At 28.9% G+C, this 26,702-nt stretch overlaps 1 protein-coding gene across 5 annotated transcripts in view; it reads left to right on the top strand.

The window, feature by feature from the left end:
- The window catches only part of LOC108566897 (ankyrin repeat and fibronectin type-III domain-containing protein 1), a 48,013-nt gene that overhangs the window by 15,752 nt on the left and 5,559 nt on the right, over positions 1-26,702 (top strand). For 2 of the 5 annotated variants that reach the window (XM_017927011.1, XM_017927014.1), the window contains 2 exons: positions 22,635-22,802; positions 24,721-24,799. In XM_017927011.1, the coding sequence (XP_017782500.1) occupies positions 22,635-22,802; positions 24,721-24,799 (247 nt within the window). Of the gene's footprint in view, positions 1-7,358; positions 8,240-22,634; positions 22,803-24,720; positions 24,800-26,702 lie in introns of those variants that run through there. The other 3 variants (XM_017927010.1, XM_017927012.1, XM_017927013.1) reach the window with 3 other exon arrangements.

Below are 26,702 nucleotides of genomic sequence, written 5' to 3'. Positions count from 1 at the left end.
ATATAAATATAAATTAATTATTTAATTAAAATAATCATACTTTTTTAGTGAAACTAGTGTTTATATGGTTGTCAACGGGTGAGAACAACGCTAACAATTGTTGAATTTAATGTTTGTTTGGTTGCGTCGTTATGTAACGTGTTTAGATGGTTGTCAACATAAAAGATTAACGGAATTAAATAATTATGCTTGGAATATTTAAAATTAAACGTTGAGAATTGAATTGGGTCAACTACGCGAACTACGAGTTGGTCCGTTCAGGGGTCATCCCAATGCTAAACGGTCATAGTTTTAACAAAGTTAAATCAAGTTTTCATCTTAGTTTCAATATGTTAGACAATAATACTGAATAAATGTTTTGATATAACAATGTGTATAAATATTGTCGTTTGATAAATTAAAAATGTTATATTCTGAACAGTTTTATTTAGCTTTTTTAGAAACAAATAGATTAAAACACAAATTGAATAAAATTGAATCGTGTTACGAAATGAAAGCTATCAGCTTATGTTAAAGCGAGTATAAATAAATACGCGACTAAGTGGTTGAGAAACGTTGATTTAGATTAACGCTTGTACAATTAAATTTATTAATTCTAATAAGGGATGATTCAATAAGAAAGTAGACGATAAAATGAAATACAATACAGTAAGACCCCAATTAACTCTACTCCGGTTAACGCTCTTTCAGTATTATGCAATAGAATTGGAAACATCAAAATCGCATACGATTTTGTTGTTTTGATACTCCTATGTAATTTCGTGACACTTTATTTTTACATGGAACGCTTACCTCGTTTAACGCAGTTTTATTTAGCGCTGAAACTTATTGGAACGTATCCACTGCGTTAAGCGGAGACTTACTGTATTTAATAAGTAACTTTACAAATATTGCGTTTTTCTGTTTTGAGAATTTTTATTTTTTTTTAAATATATCAAAATTTTCTATTGATCTTAATACTAAAATGGAATTAACTATAAGCATTGATTAAAAGTCAAAAGTAGAACCGGTTGAGACGTTTATATCTATACCGTCTACTTGCTACATGCCAAGTAACTATTTTACACAACAAAATCCAGTGACATAGTATTTTATAATATATAAATGTAGCAATAAATTCTGAGTTTTTGAACTAAAATTTAAAAATGCTATCATTTATAATTATAAAAAAAATGTGATTCTCAAATATAGGGGGGTCGCAAAAAAATTAATGACAGATCAATCCTGATTGTTTTTTTTACACATACTTATTCTTCAAGGGCAGAAACTTTTTATGTTCAAAAGGGTGTCGCGGATCAAAAATTTTGAGAATCACTGAATTACACAATACACACTATAAAATACTTGTCAAGTACCATTTTTTTTATCTCTTGTAGATATTGTAGACCATGCTAAATGTGCTGTAATATATCAATAACTCTATTAGAAGTTATAGGCTTTGAGAAATAATTAGTTTTTATGATTATCAATTTCATACAATTGTCATTAAACAATTAAATGTGGAGTTAACAATCGAAAAAGTTATAAAATATATTATATAAATTTAATGTGTTTAATACTTGCACAAAGTACTTTATGATTATTTTTTAAATCTGTTAGTTCAAACTTGCATACGTTGTATCTAAGAAAATATATGAGTATGGTTACCAAAATTTAAAAAGTAAAAATATTTGGAAAGTAACCCTTGACAATAGTAACTTTTAGATTTTGATTCAATTATTGTACCCAGACTATCCACGTAGCTTTAATTCACTTCTGCATATGCATGTTTCAACCTAGTTCGTGTAGCCGTGCGAGAAAACACAGATTTGAATAATTCTCGATTAGCATGTGTCAATTCGGTTGCCTAACTCTGGACATTTAATTATAATTTATTGCCGCTTCGGGTTATTGAGATTACATTTAATGTCATAATGTAAAATTGATATGCGTGTATATGTATATACATCATCTATATGTGTAGGTTAACGTACACGTAAGTGTAGTCATATTTGAATTTATCTTATGCCTCCGGAGAGAACCACGAAGCAAATTGCTAATTACCCGAAGCCAGGGGTTTGCACGTTTGCACGTTTTATGCGAGACTCTTGCAAACTGTATCATAATTCTTTACTTTATAAGAATAGTAGTTCTTGTTCTTATAATGCGCCAAATTTCTTGGGCGGTTCATTATTAAAGTACGTTAACAAAAGAATAATATATACTTCCGTTACAAACAGTTATGATCCATTTAGACATTTTTATTCATTACCAAAGTAATTATTTTAATTGTAAACTATTTTTTTTTAATTACATAAATTTAATTTCTTCTTAGTTTTGTGTTTTTTGTTGCTTGAATTGATATTTTTTAAAGATTTATCTTACTTAATTAACTGTCCATCATGAAGATCTTCAATAAATTATTACTTTGGGGACGTAAGTAATGTTATTATTGTGGTAATTAATCATCATGATAATTATAAATACGACTTCATTTATTTTCGTAGAATAAACCTCATGTTTAATTACCATTTTTCCCCAGAGCAAATATAATTGTAAACATTTATTAAATTTATGAATGGATTTGTGAATATTAAATTATAAAGTAAATAAACCTTAGATTTATTGAACATTATAAATAAATATAGAATAAATTTGTTAGAATTCTTTCATAAAGGCTATTCGAACCGAATTGTATTTATTGACTGTAAAATCAAATTACAGCACATTTTACAAAAACGTTATTATTGTTATAGTTTATGGTCAAACATAATTTAAATATTTGTTTATAGGTAATATTGTTATATCTTAACTTAAAGTCCTTCATTATTTACGGTAAAACCTGTTTTTGTGCGGTCTCTATTTACCAGACCGCATAAAAAATTGTACTCAGAAAATGCGTTTTTAAAATGTTTCCATCTTAGAAAATACGTCAAAGATTTACGAAATATATGAGAAATTGCATCAAAACAAAATAAATAATTAAATTACACATGGAAACATTTTACAAACATTTAATTTCTCATTGTACATATGGGAAAATTTTCAAAATGCACGTACATATTCACTGCTGCTTGTGTTAATCCAAAACGCGCATCTTCTTGTGATGAATTGGTTCAAATTCGACTAACAGAATCGTTTGAGCAAGCTATACATATGCACACTGATTGAAAACATTACAATGCTGTCATTGGAATTGCTTAGATTTTATTTACCGCATAAAAAAAACCGCACAAAATCAGGTAAAAAAGTGATATATCAGAGAGGGTTTGTTGGTTTTTAAAAATCCAGTTTTAAAGAAATTTATACAATTCGGAAGCCGGTTTTTTCAACAAAATTATTAATTAATTATTTATAGATTATGACCTGATAAATCCATTCATAAGATATCTTCAAGAACCTGAAGTCCTAAAAAAGTTTTTAATATTATAGGTGACAAACACAAGAACGTAAAATAGATTCTTTATATAGTTTTCTAAAGAATAAATTTTATTGTGTTATAGTTTTATGAAATATTATAGAATTTTTTGTTTTGTATTTTTGTTGGAGATTTTAATTTGATATATTTTAATATTGTATATTGTATTGTATAAATATAAAATAAGTTGTAAAAATCCTTTCTCTTTATATTCATGTGAAAATTCGAAAACCGGTTTTGTAGAAAAGTTGAGGTTTTTAACATCGGTTTTTGTATAAACCCTAATATCAGATTAATAAATTGTCTGTTCTGGTGCCATTTGGACGTGTTAACTGACGTGCCATATGTCGTTATAACCAGTGTCATTTTATTAAGATTTACAGTAAAGCATATAGGAACCTTTTTTTTTCTTGAAAAAGAAGTAATTGTCGACACAGCACATTTCACAAAAACGTGATTTTTAGAGAAATGAAAGCAATCCTAAGATTTTCGTTTTATGACCCTTCTATATTGGACCTATACCTATGGAAAAACGTGTTTTATCCTTTATTGTAAAATATTTTGAAATTACATATTTTTTTTTATCAATTTGCGAAAATATGTAATCCTTCGTTTCAAAAGCAGATAAGATTATTATTTGTTATCGATGATTTTAAAATATCAACAAATATTATCGCTTAACGAAAATGGAACAATAATATCTATGATCCACTTAACAAAATCGCAATTACAAATTGATCTCAGGTTGTTTATTATGAATGTAATAAAAATAAAAATTGGACCAAATTGAAATACAAATATTACTTTTTATAAAATTAATTGAAAATACCGACAAAATTTCTTAGTATATTTGTTTAATTTTTTAAATGTAACACTTAACACGTCCAAAATGAATAACAAACAATATAATTAGAGTTGTTAACACTTAATTATCTCTATTATATTTATTGTATCTAAAAAAATTGAATGAAATATCACAGATAAATATTATATTTATTATAAATATATGGAAATATTTAATTAAAAATTTCTAGTTTAAGTAATAAATACAGTAAAGAAATTTACAAAACTTTTAAGATTTTGTAAAAAAATATTTGCGAAAATACTTTTACATTTAATTTAATAATAATATTTATAGCAAAATATTTTCGAATGAATATACTAATATATTTAATAACTTAGGGCGAAAAGTCACATAGCCACGTTTTTTATTCATTAAATACCTTTAAATTAATTAATTACTTTACAAAAATATTAAAGTAACTGATAGATATTTCAATTAAGTTCTTAACATTAATGGACAATTCGGGTGTTAAATGTTAGTCCATTACGTTTAAACGTCTGAGTAGTCGCTTTAAGCTGTGTCAACAAGATTTATAGTCCAACATTCAAGCATATCTTGATACTTCTTTATCTTTTGTTATCTTCTTCTACTGTTTCTATTTTTTTTTGAAGATGTACCAAAATGATGTTCCTTAGGATTGAATACATTTCATAATTTAAATATTTGTCGTTCAAATTTTACAATTTTTAAGTTTCAATTTTCCATTGAAATATATAAATTATTATTATTATTTTAGAAAGTTAAGTAAGATGGAAAGGATGACCATCATAAAGTTTGGGTTAAACGAAATTTGAAATTGTTCCTAAATTCTGCACATTTATGCATAATAAAACAAAATATTTATTTATTTTTTACAATTTTCTTTACAACAGCATCAAGCCATATTATTCTCGTAAATCAGGAAAGTAATATAATATTTGTCTCAGGTAAAAAATATAGGTGTCCCTTTCCAGTTCATTCGTGATGCGCAATGTGTTAGTTTCCTAAACTACAAACAAATTCAAAGAAGTTGTATAAATTTCTAAAAAAAAATAAATATACAGTGGAACCTCGCTTAACGAGTTTAATCCGTTCCAAAATTTCCGGATTTTTACTCGTATAGTGAAACATATTCAAAAATACACATGATATGTGTACATAAGTTTTAAAAATGATGTAGCAAGCGCGCAATCCGGAACTTTTCTTCTCATAGTCACTCGTTATGCGAAACGTCGCTCGTTAAGCGAGTTATTTTTCTTACAATTAATTTTGCTCTTTAAGCGAAATTCTCGTTATGCGAGGTGCTCGTTAAGCGAAGTTCCATTGTACTTTTATCATCATGAGTTTCTAGTATACAAGTTAAGATGGACAGTCGTTTAAATTTCAGTCATCTTCCGCGCATTATGAACATGATGACTTTGTGTCAGATTGACAAACCTGAAGTAATATAACAAGACAATAATACCAAAACGTTTAATATTATGAATGATATCGTATCATGACTTATATCTCAATATTTTGTATTGTTGATACATTCTCATTTTTATCTTATAAAACGAATTGCCAAATATTGATATGATATATATATATTTACTTTTTTGGAATAAAAAAAAATAGATTTCAAACTGAACTTAAACAAATTGAAAGGTTGATAAAGAAATCGTAAATACTGATAAACGTTTTATAAATAAATATATATCATGCGATTATTATGAATCTTGTTAAATTGAATACAATATTTTTAATGTAATATGATGTAATTAATTAAATAGTTGTGCGGGTTGTTACGTGTCATTAAATTCTAGCAATTTTGAAACAATTACAATGATTGATTCATCATGATTATAATGTATACTGAAAGTACGTTATTTATTGTGGAATGTTTTAGAAATATCGATGTTCTTGAAGAACAATAATTATCATTAATTAGAAACTTAAATATTGCAATAACTGATTATATAAATATTCTTATATTTTAATTATTTACATAAATTACTTATACTAATCAATATTTGTAAATTGATTCAATTACATGAATTGAAAAAAAATGTAACATTCAGTATCAATTATAACTTAAAAGAAGTTTACTTTTTAAAATCTTTACTATATGAATTGAGGTATTACGTGAATTTGAACAATGTTATTATCAACAGAATTATGGAAAATATTAAAATATTTCCGATAATTCACTGAGCAACACAGAATAATTAAGTTCACCATTATTTGCATTTACATCATACGAACGGAAAATGAATTAAATTTATTGATTTCATAATAGAAAAACACAATAAATTAATTATTAATCACCATTATATTTTTTGTAGTTTAATTAATACTAATAGTAATGTTATTAATATAAAGTATCCCTCTGTCTTTATATCTACAAAATAGGTGAAAACTAGTAAATTTTGACATTTTTTTGTTATAATGATTTTTATAAATTATTTAAAAAAAAAATTTAAAAGACACATTATTATATGTATTTATTTTAAATATTATTGCAAAATTTATTGTAAAACAAAATGAATGTAATAGAATTTAATTATACTTCTACTTTATTTACAAATTGGTAATTATCTATATTTTCATTAATCTATTTAGTAGTAATTTCAGGTTAATTATTAGATAGTTTTTACTATATATGGATATTTATATATTTTTATTTTGAAAAATTATAGTTAATTGAATTTGTAGTTTTTGCCCAAAACAATTTAATGTCGCTATAGTCTATTTTAATAAGTTTATATAAAAATGTAAGAATAATAAATGTTAAAATGCATATTCAAAAAAAAGGAAACGAATGTACTATGTGAATCAATTTTAAATATGATTGCAAACTTGATTTAATTGCTGGTAATGTATCTGTTTATATTGCATGAGTTGAGGTAATGCGAGAAAATTTTATGATATAAATGGAGATCGAAAGATACAAGCGTTATTTATAAATGTACGGAATGCAACAAATAATTGTGCAATTGTGGGTAGGTCGAGGTGCGATTCCAGGTAGGTTCCGTAATCGTCGGGTTTTGGCGGGTAAAAGCGAATGGCTCGGACGAGGGTTGTTTTATGGTGGTGGCTGGTCGGTTGTGCAGACGTTACGTTGGTTAGTATATATAAATTTGATCCCTAAGAACAGAGGCATTTAGAAGCACAGCAGCGTGACTGTGTGGGGCTCCTCCAGTCTGGTCCCCTTCTCTCCACGCCAACCACGATCAAACAACTATTTGCTTCCCAATAGTATACCATGAGAGACAGCTGTTTTTAGTTGAAAGAATTCATTTTATCAACGAGCGTCGTCGCCAGTTCGTTCCATTCTCGCGCGCGCCTTTCAAAAGCGTACTACTGCTCGCTAGTGTTTGTTTTTGTTCCGTAACGTTAGTTAGGTGTATTATGTGAGTGTTCGTATTTAATATATTTAGTGCCATCAAGTACAAATGTGCAATTGTAAATTATGGGAAAAACTGCGGAGGCTCTAGTGAAGCATCCCAGAATGTCTGAGCTCTTCGCGGAGCGCCGCAAGTCGGTTGCAGGCCTGAAGAGGTCCAAGTCGGTGAGGGCGAGTCTTCGGTCCATCGGTACGAAGCTTCTGCACCAGAAGTCCAGCAACGATTATATATCAAGGATGAACAGGTCGCCTTCCCTATCCAATATACATAGGAACTTCCTAGTGGAGAAGGAACCGGTGGAGACCATCCTGAAGACTCCGATGACTTCAAAGCAGCAAAGTTTGAGGAAGGATTTCTTGATGAAGGGACAGAACTGTAAGCTGACGCTAAGCACGCCGCCTCCGGTGATTGCACCAAAGGCGGCCGCCCTTCTGCACATCCCCATCATAGAGAACTGTGAGCCGACTATCCGCTTCCGCCCTAGGAAATCCCCAAAAAAGGACGACCGTCGAATTGATGATAACGACAACTACGACGGTTTTGCTACACTTCAGAGGTCCTCCTTACGTCTCTCAATCACCGCAAAAAAACGCGGTGGAATGTGGAGTTCTGCCGCTTTTTCCTCAACATCAAGTATGTTCATAAAATATTTCATATAAATCAACTTACATACAAGTTACTAGCAAACATAATTCTGTTACTTTTTCATCCAGATCGAGGATGTATTTAAATGATGTATTTAACTTTCTACTTATAAAGTTAACCAAATGTATAATGAGAAAGTCACAATTTCATACAACTCAATCCAGAGTTATTTTTTTTAACTATTAACAAACTATAATTTTCTATATGATTCACTTAACTAATAGACTTATCGTTATACAATGAAAGTTTAATCATTTCAACTGATAAATAAATAGTTATAGTTTTTATCATCATTCCCAGATATTTACATCATTGTAAATATATGAAAAGATTTATCTTCTAATTTTTAACTAAGATCAATATTTATACAAAAAACAATTCATAAATTCTTGCTTCAATTCAAGTCTTCAGAAAGAACTTATCTACTAATAAAATAGTGTATCTATTTAAAAAAAAAACATATTTCCAACATTTTTAGAAATCACTTTTACTTCTTCAATTAATGAATGTAGTATTATTTTATATATTATTAACAAAAGTTTTCTGTATGAATCATTTAACCAACAGATTTCTCATAACGCAATAATATTTGCATCATTGGAACCCACACATTTCCAAAATTATTTTCTACTCTTAAAATTTTACAGACATAAAGATTTCTGTAAGATTTACTTACCAATTTATATTTTTACATAGCTTCATAGTTTTAACTCCGGATATTTACATTTCATTTTTCTACTCATGAAATCAATCGTCCAATAAGTATTTTATAATATCATCACTTTTCTTAAGATTGAAGTTTTCTGTAATAATAATTTTGTATATGTACAAAAATTCTTTCGTAATTTTAAGAAATCATTTTTACTTATAAAATCAATTAGCTTTCTTACTAGACAATTATCATTTACAAATAGTTTAATCTTTTCATGAATTAGTTTACTAATTATTTGATATTAATAGCTTCGATACAAGAAACATTTCATCATTACGTATTATTCTTCAAAAATTACTTTTTAATTAAAAAATTAATTGATTATACAATAAGCAAAAAAGCACATTTTAAAACTTTTGTTAATGTCTCACAATTCTTCATGACAATAAATGAAGAAAGAGTTATTATCATCAACATATAGTAACAGTTTACTTATTGGGATGCAATTATACAATTCTTCGGATATTACTTTTACGTCATGTCGATTTACTACTAATTAATTTTACTCATTATAAATTACTTTTTAATAACTTAATTGTTGTGTACATTAATATTCATATTTTTACCTTGAACAATTGATTGTTCTACAGTAAAATCAATAATTCACCATGAACGTAAATGTATACATCATACGCATTAAAAATTAATTATAAAACTATTCACTGCGAATGATATACGTTTTAACGTATAATAAATTGTATGTTTTAATTGGAATTAGAATCATTGGTTAAATTGTAGTTGAGTTACAACGAAGTTATGCAAATGCATCTGGAGGAATTTCCGACAATCCATTAGTGATCTCTAGTACCTAAATTAAGTTCACTGCTCTACACATAAATTATGCTGAAGATTTAAGTACTTGTCTTATAAAAGTTCAAAATTTAAGTCAAATCTTTATTTAACTAACTTTTCAAAATAACAAAAAACAACTAGCTTTTGAATGTCTACTATAAGTTTTATATTATTTATTTGATATGATGACAGATTTAACGTTTGTTATAAACATTATCCAATGAAAATAATCTTTGAAAGTTAGATGAATCGTTTAAATCATTTTTATTTATACAACAATTTGCCAGTTACTTTGTACCAATATATCGTATTTATATTTTATTAGATTTTACTTCTAATAAATTTCATAACGTTCACAATTTGCCTTGAACAATCACTGATAAACAATGTAAAATGATCTATAATGATACCAGTATTTTCCCAGTGAAATTGGTTTCACCTTAACATATACAATAAACGTAACATTTTAATTACATCGTGTGAATGCTCAAAATTTAAAAATTCAACGAAGCGTACGTCTATTAAAATCTTTATATAACTTCAAACGAATTGTTTATCAGAAAATGTAAAGTTTCATTTCATTTTTATTATTTAAAAAAAATATTGTTTAAAAAATAGTCAACAATATTACTTAATGTCAAATTGACATAACTAAACATATGTCTACTGCAGCATCCAACCTACAATTATAACGTCAACCTAAATAACTATATAACCAAGTTATATAACCATGTCTCAGTTATTTAAAATATACGTCAATTGAGTCAATATTCGGTTACTTAATTTTTGAAAAACTTTAGGAAGTTTTTATGATAGCATTTTTTTTTCTATACTATTATGTAATTGTTTGGAATATCTAATAAGATTGGAAATTTATGATCAAATTCACGAGTATCATTAAACTGATTGGCCTATATTGTAAAATCATCAAATTAGTCATAAAACACAACTATATAAGGCTCTAACTGTGCATTTTATTAGATATACTTTGATCAATAGTTAAATACTTTAACTCAGCTAGTAGAATAAATAATCATCAAATCTTTATTCAGATTTTCTTTCTTGTTGACAACTGTATACTTATTCTATGAAAATCTATTTACATTTCTATACGCTTCATGAATAACCCGGGTGCCCGGTTCCTTACAAATAACATAGGGGTATCATTTATATAGAAAACTAAATTAAGGGATTTTCCAAAATCTAACCGTCGTTTTTGTTATTTAACTGACTAGGAATTTACATTTTGTAATATGCTTCAACCCCTATTTGGTGCTTATCAGACCTTATTTGCAAAGTTATATAAATTCTGCATCCATTCTACATAGCAAGAAACATATGTCAGTTAAACATTACTTTATGTTATGTTCTCACAACTCTCCCTGTTTGATGACATTTATGTATCTCTTATAGTGTGGACGTAGCTAATCATTTTAAAACTGTATACTTTTTAATAATCTATTTTATATACAAACATATTAAAAACTATACTTATTGGACAATTTTGGCAATAATTTAGATTTGTACAGTTATATACAAATCCTTTACATTGACAATATACAATGTTCACAAAAGAACTTTAAGGTTATGAGTAGACTTCCTTTAAAATACAATAACTTGACTCTACCCCCTATTCTAACCCTTAAGGTTTTTTTTACCTGCCGTGGGAACAATCGCATTCAATTCTTTGTCAATTTTTTTGTACAAGAGTAAAGCATTAGACTAGGAGGTTAAGAAATAATGGATTTTCATAGACCTAATTTACAAAGTTATATAAATACTGCATTTTTACTATACATAGCTACATGTCTGTCAGTTAAACTACTACGTTATCTTATGTTCTCACAACTCTCCCTGTTTGATGTCATTTATGTCTCATATCTCGTATAGTGTGGACGTAGCAAATTATTTCAAAACTTTATAGTTTTTAATAATCTATTTTGTATACAGACATATTAAAAACTATAATTATTGAACAATTTTGGCAATAATTTAGATTTCTACATAGAAAGCATTCAGTTATATACAAATCACATACATTTAAAATACACAATGTTCACTTTAAGGTTATGTAGTAAACTTCCTTTAAAATACAATCTATCCCTATTCTAACCTTTAAGTTTATTTTTACTTGCCGTTACTAGTAGGTTAAGAAATAATGAATTTTCACAAAAAATCCGTGCAAAATGAAGATTAACAATTGACAAATGTCAATGAATTTGAAAATCAAATGTCAAATGTACATGTGAAACTACAATACAAAAATCTTTTGTTCCAAGAAAAATGAAATCCATTTCTGCTATTATTATGTAAAACTACTTTCTTCAAAGCTTAAATTAAATGTAAATTCTTGACAACTTCAATTACCATGACATCAAATCTATTTAATCGTTAATCGTGTTCCATTTTTTTTTGTCAACAAAGTGACAAAAACATATTAAAAAATGAATTTAATTCTTTTTTAACCTTATTTATCATTAATTAATCAGACAAGCGAATGAAATGTCAAAAAATACATTTTAAGCTACAAAATCAAAAATGATTAAGTTTTTTTTTCAAACAGAAATTTGCTTTAAATTCCAATTCATATTATACATAATTACTGTAGTATAATACGCACTTTCTTTGATTAAACATTTATGAAATTAAATTATTTTGGAGAGCTTCCAGCTGGCGAAGATCCCTTTGATTATTGCACTTGAATCCTGCCTTAATCCGGCCCTGCTTTGTTCTAATTAAAACAAGTATACATTATTACTATACTGCAATATTATGATATAAACGTTGTAACGCAATGTAACTATAATTGACCAATTGATATGATTCACTGGGATCAAGCTTTGTATAAATAATCCTGTGGTCAACTGTTCTACGTATCAACTGGATACAACGTCAATCTCGTAATACTTAATAAAATGCGGTTTAACAAGGAATTAACTAAACTATACTAGATTTATTTCAATTTAAGGTTCATTTAAATATACATTTCCTACTTAGTATATTATCAATTAATAGCTCAATTTCTTGTACAAACAGGAGACACTTATAATTGTGAATCAAACTAAGCTTCCCAATTAATTTACCAATTAAGTGATCACTAAATTGATCTTTTTATAGACCTAAATTACTATTGATTGATTAATATTTGGCACAAAATTTTCGTTTTTTTCGAAATAAATTCTGAATTTGTTAAAGAACAGTTATTAAAATATCAATTAAATCTAATGCAGTGATTATATTACATCAATGTCTGTATTTGTTAGATTTCATTTTAATGTATGTTCAACCATTAAAACTTTCAGTCATTTTTTATTCGGTGATTTCATGTGGTCTTAAAAATTATTACTCGAGCAAATTATCTTCACTACAAAAATTAAATACTATTTTAATAAATTAATAACTATTTTTTAGAAATAACGTTATTAATCTTGCTTCTCTGCAAAATCAAATTGAAACGGTTAGTTAAGTTTTAATCGAATAGATATTTTATTGCTACATAATTATTATTAATTTCTCTATAAAACTAAATTAATACGGTTTCATTTGCACAATACAATTGAGGATTTGTAATTCCGTTCTTTTTTTCCAAACAGATTCGTTTGCTGGAACATCTGCCGTAATTATTATCATGTTCCGACGTACAAATAGAATTTCATTTCACAGCCAGCAATTTTCACTTTCTTGCACGTTAATTGCAATTATTCGCGCTTCGCAATTTATGTCAGTATTTCATGCGGATGTTCAAAATCAACCGAGTCCAAAGTTTATTTTATTCACATTTTCTATTTTATTTACGTTATCTTTGTCTACATTATGGAACACCACAATGTGTATAATCTTCATTCGTTCAAATTACCAACAATAATGATAAAACAAAATTTCCTTTGTGCTTTCTGTTCAAACTATAAATTCATTGCGTGGCCCCGTTATAACATCGTGGTAAGTTGCGTAGCAGAAGGAAAAGGTGGTTAACCATGCGACACGAAGTTTATTTTTCGTATTTTGGTGGTTTTACCTGAAGGAAAGGTGCAAGTGACCTTGAAGATAAATGAAACGATAAACAAAAACATGATATTCATATGTTTAGTTTGTTCTCATGCCACGAGATGGCGTCACCAAATAATTAGTTTATTTCTAATATTTGGTATCCAATAATTAATTTTTATTAAAATACATGAAATTTAATTATGCACCCAATATTATAAAAGTTTAATTTAATTATTAGGACAAAATTTTAGAAGTTTTCACACAATTTTTTTTTTATGAATTATTTTCTTATTTAATAAATTTATTACTGATTCTTTTTAGATTATTTATATTAATAATTGTTTCTACAAGAGAAATGAAAGAATCAATGAAAAATATTTTTTATTTCACAGAAAATAAAAATTATAATTTCATTTCATTTATTATCCAATAAAATAATTTCTTCAAATACTTTAATAATTCTATAAATTTAATAACAAAATGTTTGTACACAATAAAGTTCATAATGTTAATCATATTGTACAGTGAGTATGCACGCGTTTGATAACAATTAGTATTGTGCGGTTGGTTGCAGTTAATGAAAGCTTTTTCTGTAAAGCATACGTGATTGTAGCAAGCGCTGAATAATCTGTGTCAGAAATTCCATTTGATGATAATAACACAAATATTTCAAACTTATACCAACATTGTTTTAAAGCATATCTTGATGAAAATGAAAATTACATTCAAAATGTTCATTAAAATAATGAGAATGAATGAGTTCATTGGAAAAGACACTGAGGCAATTTCCGAGAGGGACTGTAATTTCGCGAACTCCCGATTAGACTGTGCATTATCAAACTTCCGCCGGGTTTCTGGAAACCAAATGTATTTCCAACAGTCAAGATCGAATGCCATTACATAACATTCGACTTTCAGATGTACCTGAAAAGCCACACGCTGGGCCCGCAACTTTAATCCATCGATAAACGCCTGTTCGGTCCACAAGTTTCTATTCCGAGAAGTGCCCAAGTACGCGTTCGATTTTGTTTCTCCATCCATTATATAATCAAAGATTGAAGTGCATTCTCGAAGCGATAGAAATGCAAACAAACAAACAAAAAGACGCGGCTGTTTGTACTTAATCCCGCGTAGCTTTTCCGCTCGTAATTGGATTGGATTAAGTGATTAACGTCACGAAGTGTTGAAGTCATTTATTTGATGCCTGGAACTAAACGGTGGTTGCATGAAAATAAAGAATAAAAAAACCGTACTTACTTCATATCGTAGCCGAGTGAGTAACCAATGATAAATACAGTTTGTTTGCTTTTATATTACGTTTTTTTTCACTGAAAATTGCCGTGATAAGTGGTGATAAGTCTCTGTTTGTTTATTTGCATTTGCTTCGGAGGAAATGCGTTCCCCCAGCTGCTTCCGATTCCTATTGCTGCGACAGTGAATTATAGTGATTTGGTTACCGGTTAAAGCTGTTCTTTTTTTTTCGGTTTTGGAATCGTGCGTGGGCGGTTCTAATCTTCTGCGTATGCCGTTCGAGCGCTATCCCGAATTAGGGCGCATGCATATTCATGGCGAAAGCTTCTCGCAAAGTTAAATATCAAAGCGAAAATAGAATAATGGAGATAGTTACGACGTTGGAAACTTGATACAAAAAAAATTATATATAAACTCTCGGGCATTATTAAATGCATGCATGCAAGTTGTTGCAGCCTTTAAATTTCCCAGAGGGGCACTAACCGTTGGTTGGATAGTTTAACAATACGTAGGAAAAATCTAAGTTTTAAGTCTGTGGGGGATTTCGTGTGAATCTCTAGATATATGGAAGTTTCTTTATGTGACGCACGGTGACATTTATTTGTAGTTTAGATAAACTACATGATAACTTATACTTGTATTGAAATAAATACTAGTAAAAAGAAAATAATAATTGATATTCTTTAATTAATCATAATTAATATATACTTTAGTAATTAAAGCTTTAATAATTACTATATTAAATTAAAAATCATGTTTATCTAAATTTGGTAGGGATTGTCCATGAATGCCATATGACATAAATAAAATTATGTCATAATTTGTAGTTACTGTCATTATAATGTCATACATAACCTTATTGTATTTTTAAAACAACTAATAATAATGTGTATTGCATAATATAATAAGTATAAAAAAAGATATTTTAATTTGAAAAGAGACTATTTTTTTAATAATTTAATAATGTTATTTAAAAATAATGATTTTAAAAACAATTTCTGCTTTGTAAAGTATGTATTTTGTAATCTTGTGTAATGAAATAATTTAAGCAGAATGACTATAAAACTATATTTAGAAATATATGCAGAAAGTTTTATATCTAAAAAGGTAACTTCATTTTTATATGAAAATCATTTTTATTTCTCAATATCAACTTCAATAAAATATATCAAAAATTGCTATTGGAAATAACTCAACTATTCTTCCAGATGCAAAAATCAATGATTTAATGACAATTCGTGACTAATAATCAAGCGGTATAGGTCTGAAATGCCATCTTTTGGTTTGCTATAGAAACTTTCCAATTTATGTATATTTTGAAATAAATATATCATTTTTAGTATTGTAACTAATTACTTTGAAAATCTGAAAGTTCTATATAATAAATTAATTCCTTCTGGTCTCAAGTTGTGTATTTTATGAGTATTTATTTTATAATTAAAGTTTCACAGCTTATAATAAAACAATTTGTACTTGAAATGGAGGAGTGGTAAACTTTGCGATCAAATGGAAGTGTAGGAGATGATTAGCTTAATGACCTCGTAGTCAATAATGAGTATAGAAAACTCTTAACAAATGAAATTACATAGCACCATCTGGTAACAGAAATGTGGCCGTAATCATAATAGAAATAATATTACATAGGAAAGTTGGACAAACAACATTGATATTTAATTCAGATATTCTCTGTATTTAGCAATTAAACATTAGTTATTTAAAGTAAACGTCTTCATCTAAAATTTGCCAAATTAACAGTGATAATAAATTATAAAATTGGCACAAAAGTTGCCAAAGAGTTAAAAAAAAATGTCGACGGTGCAAAGAAAAATTGCATAACGGACGTTATGTAAATCTAAAATTTTTATTTAATTTATTCACGGGCGCCAACACGAACGAGCATTAATGTTAATCCATTTCGACCATTGCTTCTTCTGCTTCAGCAGGGATGAGGAAAAAGGAGAGGAAAAGAAAGAAATAATTGCAGCGATTCGTATTCGTTGCTGGAACGTTGAGAAATAGTAGATTTGCATGCAATTCATTAAGATCGTCTTTCAGATGCAATCAACAAAAAAAAAGAAGTAGCATTTTCTTGTTGGAACGGTTTCACCTCTTTCCCTTTCACAGCATTTAAGGTAGACAAACATAATGGAATTTGCATTCTATTGTTTTGCTGATACTTTCACTTCTCTTCTCCATCATCTTGCACATCAATCACCTCTATCCACAGCCAACCTTTTGATTATTCCTCATCCAAAACTCCTTCGGAACAATTGCGAATGCTGGAAAAGAGTGGAGGAGGAAGGCCGCGATCCCACGTGTTTCGCGAATCGCTTTATAATTGGTCTCTAATTATTTGTTTAATTGCGAACGGCAACAGCGCCATTGAAGTAATCCTGGAACAATGGTGGCGATGGGATTTGAGGAGACGGTAAATCGCCGAGAAAGTTTCGATTCACTTTAATTCGAACGCACTTTAAATACTCACAGTTTGTTTCCGACTTTCGATTATTCCAATTCCTCTTCGTATTGTTTTTTTTTTCTTGTTGTTGTTTGTTCCGTAGTTGTATCGTTCTCATCCGATGGACACGCTTTCGTTAAACTCGAAACAGACGCTTCCAATCATGCTGAGTGTCCGACTAGGATCTGCGCCTCGGAAATCCTTCTTCCCATTTACGCAACGCAACTTTATTGCGACAATGTGTCTTGGCTTACAATTGGCGTCTTACAGAATAAGTATTATCCGAGTGCTCGAGAGCGAAATCGTTCCAAGAATATACGAACGAACATTCTCTTCAGAATTAAGACGATTGTTTTCGCAATACTTGAAAAATACGTTTTGTTCTATGTTATGTATACATATCAACCTTATGCTACTTACTGCTTTATTTCTTGATGTATGTGACACAAAAAAATGATCTTTTCTAAAGGTTATTCTGTTTTGTACGAATATGTTACAGCAATACCCCGCATATTTTGGTTTCGATCAGTCCGGTTTGTAACGTTCGAAACAAGCTAAATTAGCACTGTTTATTTTTATATTCCTTGATTAGTCTGAATGTATTGTAAGTTGTATAATATAATACATACATTATTTAAGAGTTTACAAGTTTTTGTGATGAAACTGTTAAATACTATTAACAGCATTATTTGTATCATACATGTACATAATATTACAAAAATGAAGAAAAGAACTTTGCGAATCTTCGTCTTTACTTCATAAAGAAATAATTCTTTAGTAAATGAAATATATTTTTATAAGCAATTAAGTGGGTAAATTATATTTATAATTCGTTCTGTCGCTTAAAAATAACTGATAACAAATAATACTAAAAACATTTTCATGTAGCAATTTAATAATCAAATACTTGTTTGCAATCAGTGTATAAAAGCCACAATTGTCATAATATTTGTACAAGGCAAAAATCAAGTAATTACAACTACGATTAAAAAGTTAAATGCAGTTAAAAATAATTGTGTATTACCTCAAAGTTACGTAATATCTGAATACTTAAATGTATAGTTTATGACAATAATTTTGATGATATACAGTCAATAGATTTGTACTGGATTTAATTATTATTTCCTTAATTTAATCAATCATTCTTAGGCATTATTTATTTTCTAATTTATGTAGAAAGTCATTGCAAATACTAGTGTAATAGCGTTAACAAATGCTTCAGACAATAATTGATTTTCTCTATAAATAAAAATAGATTATTTTTTCAATTATACATAATTAGAAATACAAAATATTGGAAAAGAAAAAACATCATTTCATATGTTTTTTTCCTGAATAAAATATTTATTTTATTTAGAGCATGAATCATTCTTAGAAACAATATGATAATTTCTCGTAAAATATTTAATTAATGCTTAATCCATTAATTCAACCTTCGTGTTCAATCTAAACTCTTTTATTATATTCGTAATACTGGTTTATAAAATCTTGTCAACTCAATATATTATAAGTTATATAATGAATATGTTAATATGTTGTTAAATTCATCTATAGTTAGTTTCATAAGTAATATATAAATCGACAGCAGTAAATCTATGAAAAAATCAAGCAAAACTTTTATACTCAAATTTAAAAATTACACAATATTCAAGAGAATAGGAAGGTGTTATACGTATTAATATTCTTCAAGACGCAGATTTTGTGTGACAAAAGGGAATTTTATTAAATTTTTCTCGTATTCGCTTTCCTATTCTTGAGTGGAACCATCGGAGCCGAAGTATTTGTAGGCTGTGCGGGTTCGAGAAGGCGCAGATCGTAAAGTTAGAAATTAAAATTCCGACCGTGTTTCTACAGCGTGAATGAAATTACATAATTGTATGAATTTCTGTGTCAGCGGGCTTCGTTGCTCCTCCGCCGTTTGTTACCTTCTTCCACATCAACGCAATAAGCCTTAACAGATAAATTGTGGCTGCGGCTGAATTGGATAAGAGGTTGCAGCCGGAATTGGATAATTCGTTTTGAACGTCGCGTTTCGTGCACTCAATCAGGATGTTCGGAGAGTACGTTTAACCCGTCGTCCTTGCAGGCAAGCCCGAAATGGTCTCTTATTAATTGCCGTTCTTTTAGTTGTTCTCTTTTTTCATTCTTGCTGCTGCTAGTTTTTGCTTCTTTTTTTTTATTATTATATATTCATTTTTATTTCGCATAAAGAACTATTATTGTATATGCGAAAGAAAGAAAGGCAGCGGTTCAGATTTTAATCGAGTTAATAAGTTGACTGCGTGGGCTACGACCCTGCTGTATCCACATTCTAACTGAAATTGGTTATTCCGGATTGGAGTCGTTCCGCAAACAACGCCAATGCAAATTCGTCCCTCAAACGTCGCAGACCGACAGAAAAAATAAATGGATATCCGAGTAAACTAACCGAAATCCAAACAAGACCGCAGATCTTCACTAAACTGAACACACATTAAGTAATGCAACAATCAACAAACGCAAACAGCAATCAAGTTCATTACATCAGAACGGCGTTTATGGAAATTCCACATTTTTTTTGAGACTAACTAATTTGGATTTGCGTATTTGCAATATAAATTAATATCAGTGAAGGCTCGTATAATTTTCTAGTGGTATCAGAATAGATTGAAAAACATGGAACATTTCCTTCATTTCTACAATGATAAATTAAAAAATAAGAATGGTATAAATCAGTGATTCTCAAAATGAGGGTTGTAGAAATATTGGTGACAGATCAATCCGGGATGTTTTTCAACACATACCCATTCTTCAGGGGTCCTTTCAAACTTTTATGTGCGGACCAAAAAGTTCGTGAAACGCTGGTATAAATAGAATATTTTACAATAGAAGAGCCCTTATGGATGAATCACCACTGCATAATAGATTTATCTACAAAGTGAAATTAAAAATTGCATAAATAAATTTAATAATAATTAATGAACAAAATAATCAATATCGATTGAAAAAAAAAATAGTTTTTTTCCTCTTCGTTCATAAATAAAATCTATAAAAAAGAAATGCGATAATACAACATGAAGTTTTCTTTATACAGGAATAGCTGTAACTCAGCACTTAGGATGATCCGAAACTGATTCATAGTTATTTTTACAAAGGTATTACCAAATTATATTAATGGAATAATAACAGAAACCGAACAATCAAAATATATTGGAAATATATAATAGAATTTTCTTCTTTCATTTCTACAGATTGAAATTTTGTAATACAATGCTTTTCTTCGTTCTTATCTACAAATATATACTTAAATTATTTAGTTTATACTGTTGCAATCCTGGATAAATGGATAATAACCAATTTCAATTGAAAATATTTAACTGACACGGATTTCAGAACAAATATTATTAAACAATAATCCCAATTGCATACTAGGCTACAGCTAGGCAAACTGCCACTGATTAACATACATATTAACAAAGCCATTATCGAATTTTCAGCAGTACATTAATGCAACACACAATTATTGAACCCGAACCAAAACAGAAAATCGAGTTTCATAACTTTAAATTTATATAGTTATTACAAAACTGGAAACGTTGCGTAAGTGAATTTAATAAAAAAAAAATGACGTCAGGCAGCAGAATTGGAAAAATTTGGCAAGCTTAATTTATAATAGCCAAAGATGGTTTGCGCTCTCGAGACGTCAAAGAAGTGAAAGTCCGTTCGGCAATGAAACGTCGCCGTTGAAGTTTTCCCAAAGACAAAGCGCACGAATTAATGTCAATTTAGATGTGAACGTTGAATGTAATAACGTAATTTTCGTTTCCTGTCATAAAAGCCGAGCGAACGTTCAATTTAGATTCGTTTTGTTTATGAAACTAAATCATTTTCATCAAATTTCACTGTGTTGAAGAAATGTTATTTGCATAGTTTTCTTTTTATTTCCCGAAGACTGAAGAATAAATTATGATACATAAGGATTTATAAACATTTTTAACATGTTTATAATATGTTAAAAACACTATTGTTTCATATAATTACAACAATAATTGATAACAAAAATAAATGTTATCTTATGGACCATAGTTTAATAGGGAAATGTCTTCAAAAATATGCAATTTACTATATTGATTTATAAAAATCTTAACTTCTTTATTTCATTGATATAAAATATTCACTTTAACTATTTCATGTTAGCGAATTATTATTTGAACTGCTCATCACGTTTTAGATACTTTATTTACTTTAATATAAACCAATTTAAATTATGAAATTTAATATATAAATTACAACGAATGAAAATTAAGTACTTAAGTGCTTAATCATGATAAATTAAAGTAATTGCACATAATAAACACTACTTAAAAATATTCGTGCCTTATGAAAATAGAAATTATACAACCAAATTATATTGTTTGTATTTTGTTTTCTTACACACGTTAAATTCTAATTATATTTTATGTAATATGATATTCATGATAATTATATCAACTAAAAACATTTTCTTTGAAATTTTCACATTTTATGAGTTACTTAATTTTTATAGTTTAAATCTATTTCATTTTCATTAGAAAAATTTAATTTATGGAAAAAGTAATTTCAAATTCATCAAGCAATAATATTTTTTTGATAAAAAGACTGATCTAAATTATTATCAAAATTATTAATAAGTTAATAATTGTAGAATTAATATATTGAAATAAAATCCAAAACTAATTGAGTTCACTAGATTTACACATTTAATGGATAAATGGGGAAGTTAATCGAAAATATTAAAAAAAAAATGTTAATAAAAGATTTGAAAAAAATTGATGATGAGAACAAACATTTTTATAAAGCGTCGTATATTTTGCACGGAAATGTATGCATAAGTATACACTAAATGCAAGTGAGGATATGACGTATTAAGAAGTTAACTTGCTATATGAACAATAATTACGTTTAATATATAAATTACTGATGACCCAAATAATAATCATCAAGCAGAGTTACCTCTTTTTCTCCACCTCCGACAAACAGAGGTTAATACACAACTGTTCCTTCGTTTCTTATCTTGAGGCCATTCGAATAAACAGCACGGTGATTTTAGCAGGGTTGAAATTTCTTCTCTTCAGTATTTTTATTTTGACTGTTTTTTAACATTCTGTTTTGCTCTTTTTTTGTCTTTTGTTTTATTTTTTTTATTTACATTACCAATTCTATAGAGTTACCAACCGTTCCGAGCGAATGCGAGATGGAAGTGGCAAACGTTCCGCCGATCCCGGCCCTAACGACGGCGCTGCCGCCTCCGGGCCAAAAGCCCACCAAAAAGCAGGCTAAATTGCTGCAACAAAGGCTCGATAGATTAGCCAGGGTCAATATACATCTGCACGGTAAGAGCCGATCTTTCTTTTGTTCGTCGATGGTGAGGGCATCCTTCCTCAAAGCGGAAGGTCGTAGGGGACAAACACCTACTAACAAAACCCGTACTTCAGTATTAACTAACAACTATAACGTAGATTTGATTTTGTAGATATCGCACACGAAATATAACTAATAGACATTAGACAATAACCTTATTTATCTTTGATATATTTGTCATTAAGAAACTACTTGATTTTATTATTAATAACACATTAGATTAATCCACTATAATGTAGACCAGTGATTCTCAAACTTTATGGTCCACGACCCCCTTTTGGACTTAAAAAGTTCCTGCGGCTCCCGATGAGGGATATGTGTAGAAATACCATCAGGATTGATCTGTAATTATTTTTTTTGACTTCCCAAATATATGACCACATTTTGAAAATTGACGTCTACATCAGCGATTCTCAAAGTGTGGTCAAATATTTTGGGATCAACCTTAGAAACATGATTTTTTTCCTTGTATTTTTTGATAATTTCAACCAATTTTATTTAAAATAAGTAACATATTGAGAGCTTCTTTTTATCATATTTTTGAGTACAAATATGATATTTGCCGTCTTTTTTAATGAAAGATAAATTTTATGTATATTTATCATCATAATTATTTTAATTTTAATTACTTCCTTCGTTCAGTATACTAAGAGTGAAAAGTCATTAATTCAGTATTAACTTTCTTCGTATTTTATTACTCAATACTTTCAATGATGTTTTTCATCAATTCTTATAAATTTAACTCGCGATTTTTCATTATACTAAAAATTTATTGTTGACATTTATTTAGAATTTCAACCAAATTGTAATGTATGGTTAAATGTATTGACGAGGACCGTGTAAAATTGCTTCAGAGGGATGAATTTGGCCCGCGGGCCAACTGTTTAAGACCACTGACTTAAACTATCCAATCTATTAAATTTAATTTATATTTAATGTAAAATCAACATTGAAATGTCTGCAAAATGCAAACAAATTAATGAACGCGTATTGTTCTCAACAATTTGTAACTAATTTTCCGATCGTCGCTCGTTTTTTTTTCCATGATGTGTCAAAACGAAACAAAACAAATCCGAAAGCAAATGAACGATCAACTCACCTGCGTCGTTCGAAACATGTCCTAACTAACAATTGTTTAATCGAACTGACGAGTCGATGTGAATTTCACCGGAGTTTTTCTTCTCTACGCAAATCCGACCATATATTCCATATTCGATCCAGCAGCCTTATTTCCGGGCATTGCTGGAACGGATTTGACGAACTGAATTCCACGAACGAGGATTCCGCGCGGTTTAATGAAACGGAAGCCGAGAAAAAGTCCTCATCTTCCTTCGAAATGCTAATAAAATCCAAGATTTTTTTTTTGTTCTCAATTCGGAATCATCTATTGCAGCGCAACACCGATTATTCATTGCATTCAAATCCGGGTTTGCATTAGCATAAGCGTTCTTCGACTAATGAATCGGATTCCATTTGGAAATGGTTCACTACTACCACTTTTTTTTTTCATTCTCTCTTTCCCTTTTCCGTGCATTCGTTGTTTATCGCATCTGCTGAATGCAAATTGGAGGTAATTAACGTGAGCGAATTTATTAACGCGGAAATTGGAGCGGTCCGGGAATTAATGTACATAGCCTACTGTAAAAAAAACAAACAAAAAATGTTATTACAACTCATTGCCGAGGGTAATCACATTTCTGTGATAATTGTTTTCCTTCCTTTTTTCTTCCAACTTAGGAATGAGAAAATTGCGAATTACAGCGTTTTTTGTTAGGAAACGAATTCCGGAAACAATTGCCAACCAATCAATGTCATCGATTATATTACATAAGAATGGGATTGGGACATCTCCGAGTTTGTTTTTCTCATTATTCGATCCGTCTGTTGCAGCTCTCTTCGCGGCAGTCGAAAATGGACATCTGGAGAAGGCGAGGACCATCCTGGAATCCACGGACGTCGACGTCAACTGGTAAGGGGGATTTCTATCTCTTTTTTTTATTGTAGTTTCTTTCATTCCATTTTTTCCCTCTTCGGTTGGCTTTCAACAATCAGACGCAATCAAAAAGTAAACTGAAACGTAATAAAACGCGAAGGGAAAGGTAATTGCGTTTAGTCAACTTCTGCTTTTCGGAACGCAACGGTGAGCACATTTTTCAGGCGCTTCTATTTAGAATTTACTTGAAGGTTCGAGTTAGCAGGTTACACGGTCCAGGTAAAAGTTTTACTTTTGTTGTTTTACCGTTACCTGGCGACAAATGTTCAGACGATAACTTTGCTCCGGTTTGTTTCCGGCTCGGATTGCTTTCGGGATTGAGACTTATCTGCCATGTAAAGGCGTTCATTTTCGCATGTTTACAATGAACGATTGGAGTTTTCCGTTTTCGTAAATTTTGTCACGTAGCCGAGTCTCCATCGCTGCAGATAAAAAGCCTTGTCTACATCTACTCCATTGTCAGCGATTCGGGCGATACGTGCCCTTGCGTATAACGCTCGAAGTCTTAATTATATTGCCTCAAAATAAAGAAGAATCAGAAGTTTAGAATCTAAACTTTAATTTGTCAACAAAAACTGAGAAATTGAGGTACAGTCAACTCGAATTAGAGATGCAAGACAAACAATATTAATAAAATCCAATATAAGGGACATGAGTTTAAATCTCAACAAAAACCCTTATAATGCCACCAATTTGTTGTCTTATAAAAAAATATAAATTCTCAACAAATACTAAATAAAATTGCAAAAAGTATATGTTATAATCCAACAAAGTGACTGCTATACACACTAATTACGAATAGAAAACCTAAACAATATAAATAATTCTAAATTTAAATTTGCAAAATAACATTTATGTTATTAATTTTACTTCTTTTCTTTTTTAATTTATCAAGGCTTCAGCAACAGTTTACAACTATGCACAAATTGGGTCTTGAGCTTCAAAATAAAACAATAACCTATGTAATAAAATCATACAGTCAATTATATTTTATATTATAAATTTTCATATTTTCTTTTATTAAATTTATCAAGGCATAAAAGTTATGTGCAGTGCAATTATTCCATATTTTTATGACGTTTTTTTGGTAATGAAACTTTCTGAATTTCATACTACACTAAATAGAGATAATTAGAATATATCAGCTCTAAATAAAAAATGTGGTGAGTATTAATTTATGATTCACCCTTATTTTATTTTTTGCAGGGATGATTTATTTCAATTTGTATTTATGCCAAAATCATTTCGGCTCGCAGCCAAATTAATATGATTTTTTTTTATTAGTTCAGTCCTTTAATAGTTACGATTATTTTTTCAGAGTGCTCGAATTATGTTCATATTGAACCAACATTCAAAATTTGTTCAGTTTATTAATATTATCAATATAAATGTAACATCCATAACTTCTTACATATATTATTATAATTGTAAGTGTTTTAGAAATTTAATTTATTAAAAAGAAACTAAATTTATTTTAACGTAACTTCCAGTTAATTAAGAGTTTATTACCGAAGTGGTATAAATCAATATTTATTTAACATTACACGCAGTACATTGGTATTAACGTCAAGATTAAACTATCATTACTTAACTGGCACGTACAATACATACGAAGCTATGAAATATATTTCCATTCTTTTAATATTAGTATTCGTTCATGAAAACTTTTATAATTTTTTAATTAAATAATTAAAAATAAGATTAACTAAATAAATATATTAAACTTAACATGAATTGAAAGTTAATTAAGTAACAAATTAAAGATGTTTATAATTCGCACAATTCATTTATATATCTGGAGAAATGAGAATGAGTTTTTTTTTATTAATCAATCAGGATAAATTGAAACAATTGAAAAGCCTATACCCAGTTGAATAAG

Source organism: Nicrophorus vespilloides, unplaced genomic scaffold (genome assembly GCF_001412225.1).
Source record: "Nicrophorus vespilloides isolate i.1.1-1 unplaced genomic scaffold, Nicve_v1.0, whole genome shotgun sequence".
Classification (NCBI taxonomy): Eukaryota; Metazoa; Arthropoda; class Insecta; order Coleoptera; family Silphidae; genus Nicrophorus; species Nicrophorus vespilloides.
The sequence above is the reverse complement of the archived record's forward strand: the minus strand, read 5'-3'. Positions and strand labels throughout refer to the sequence as shown.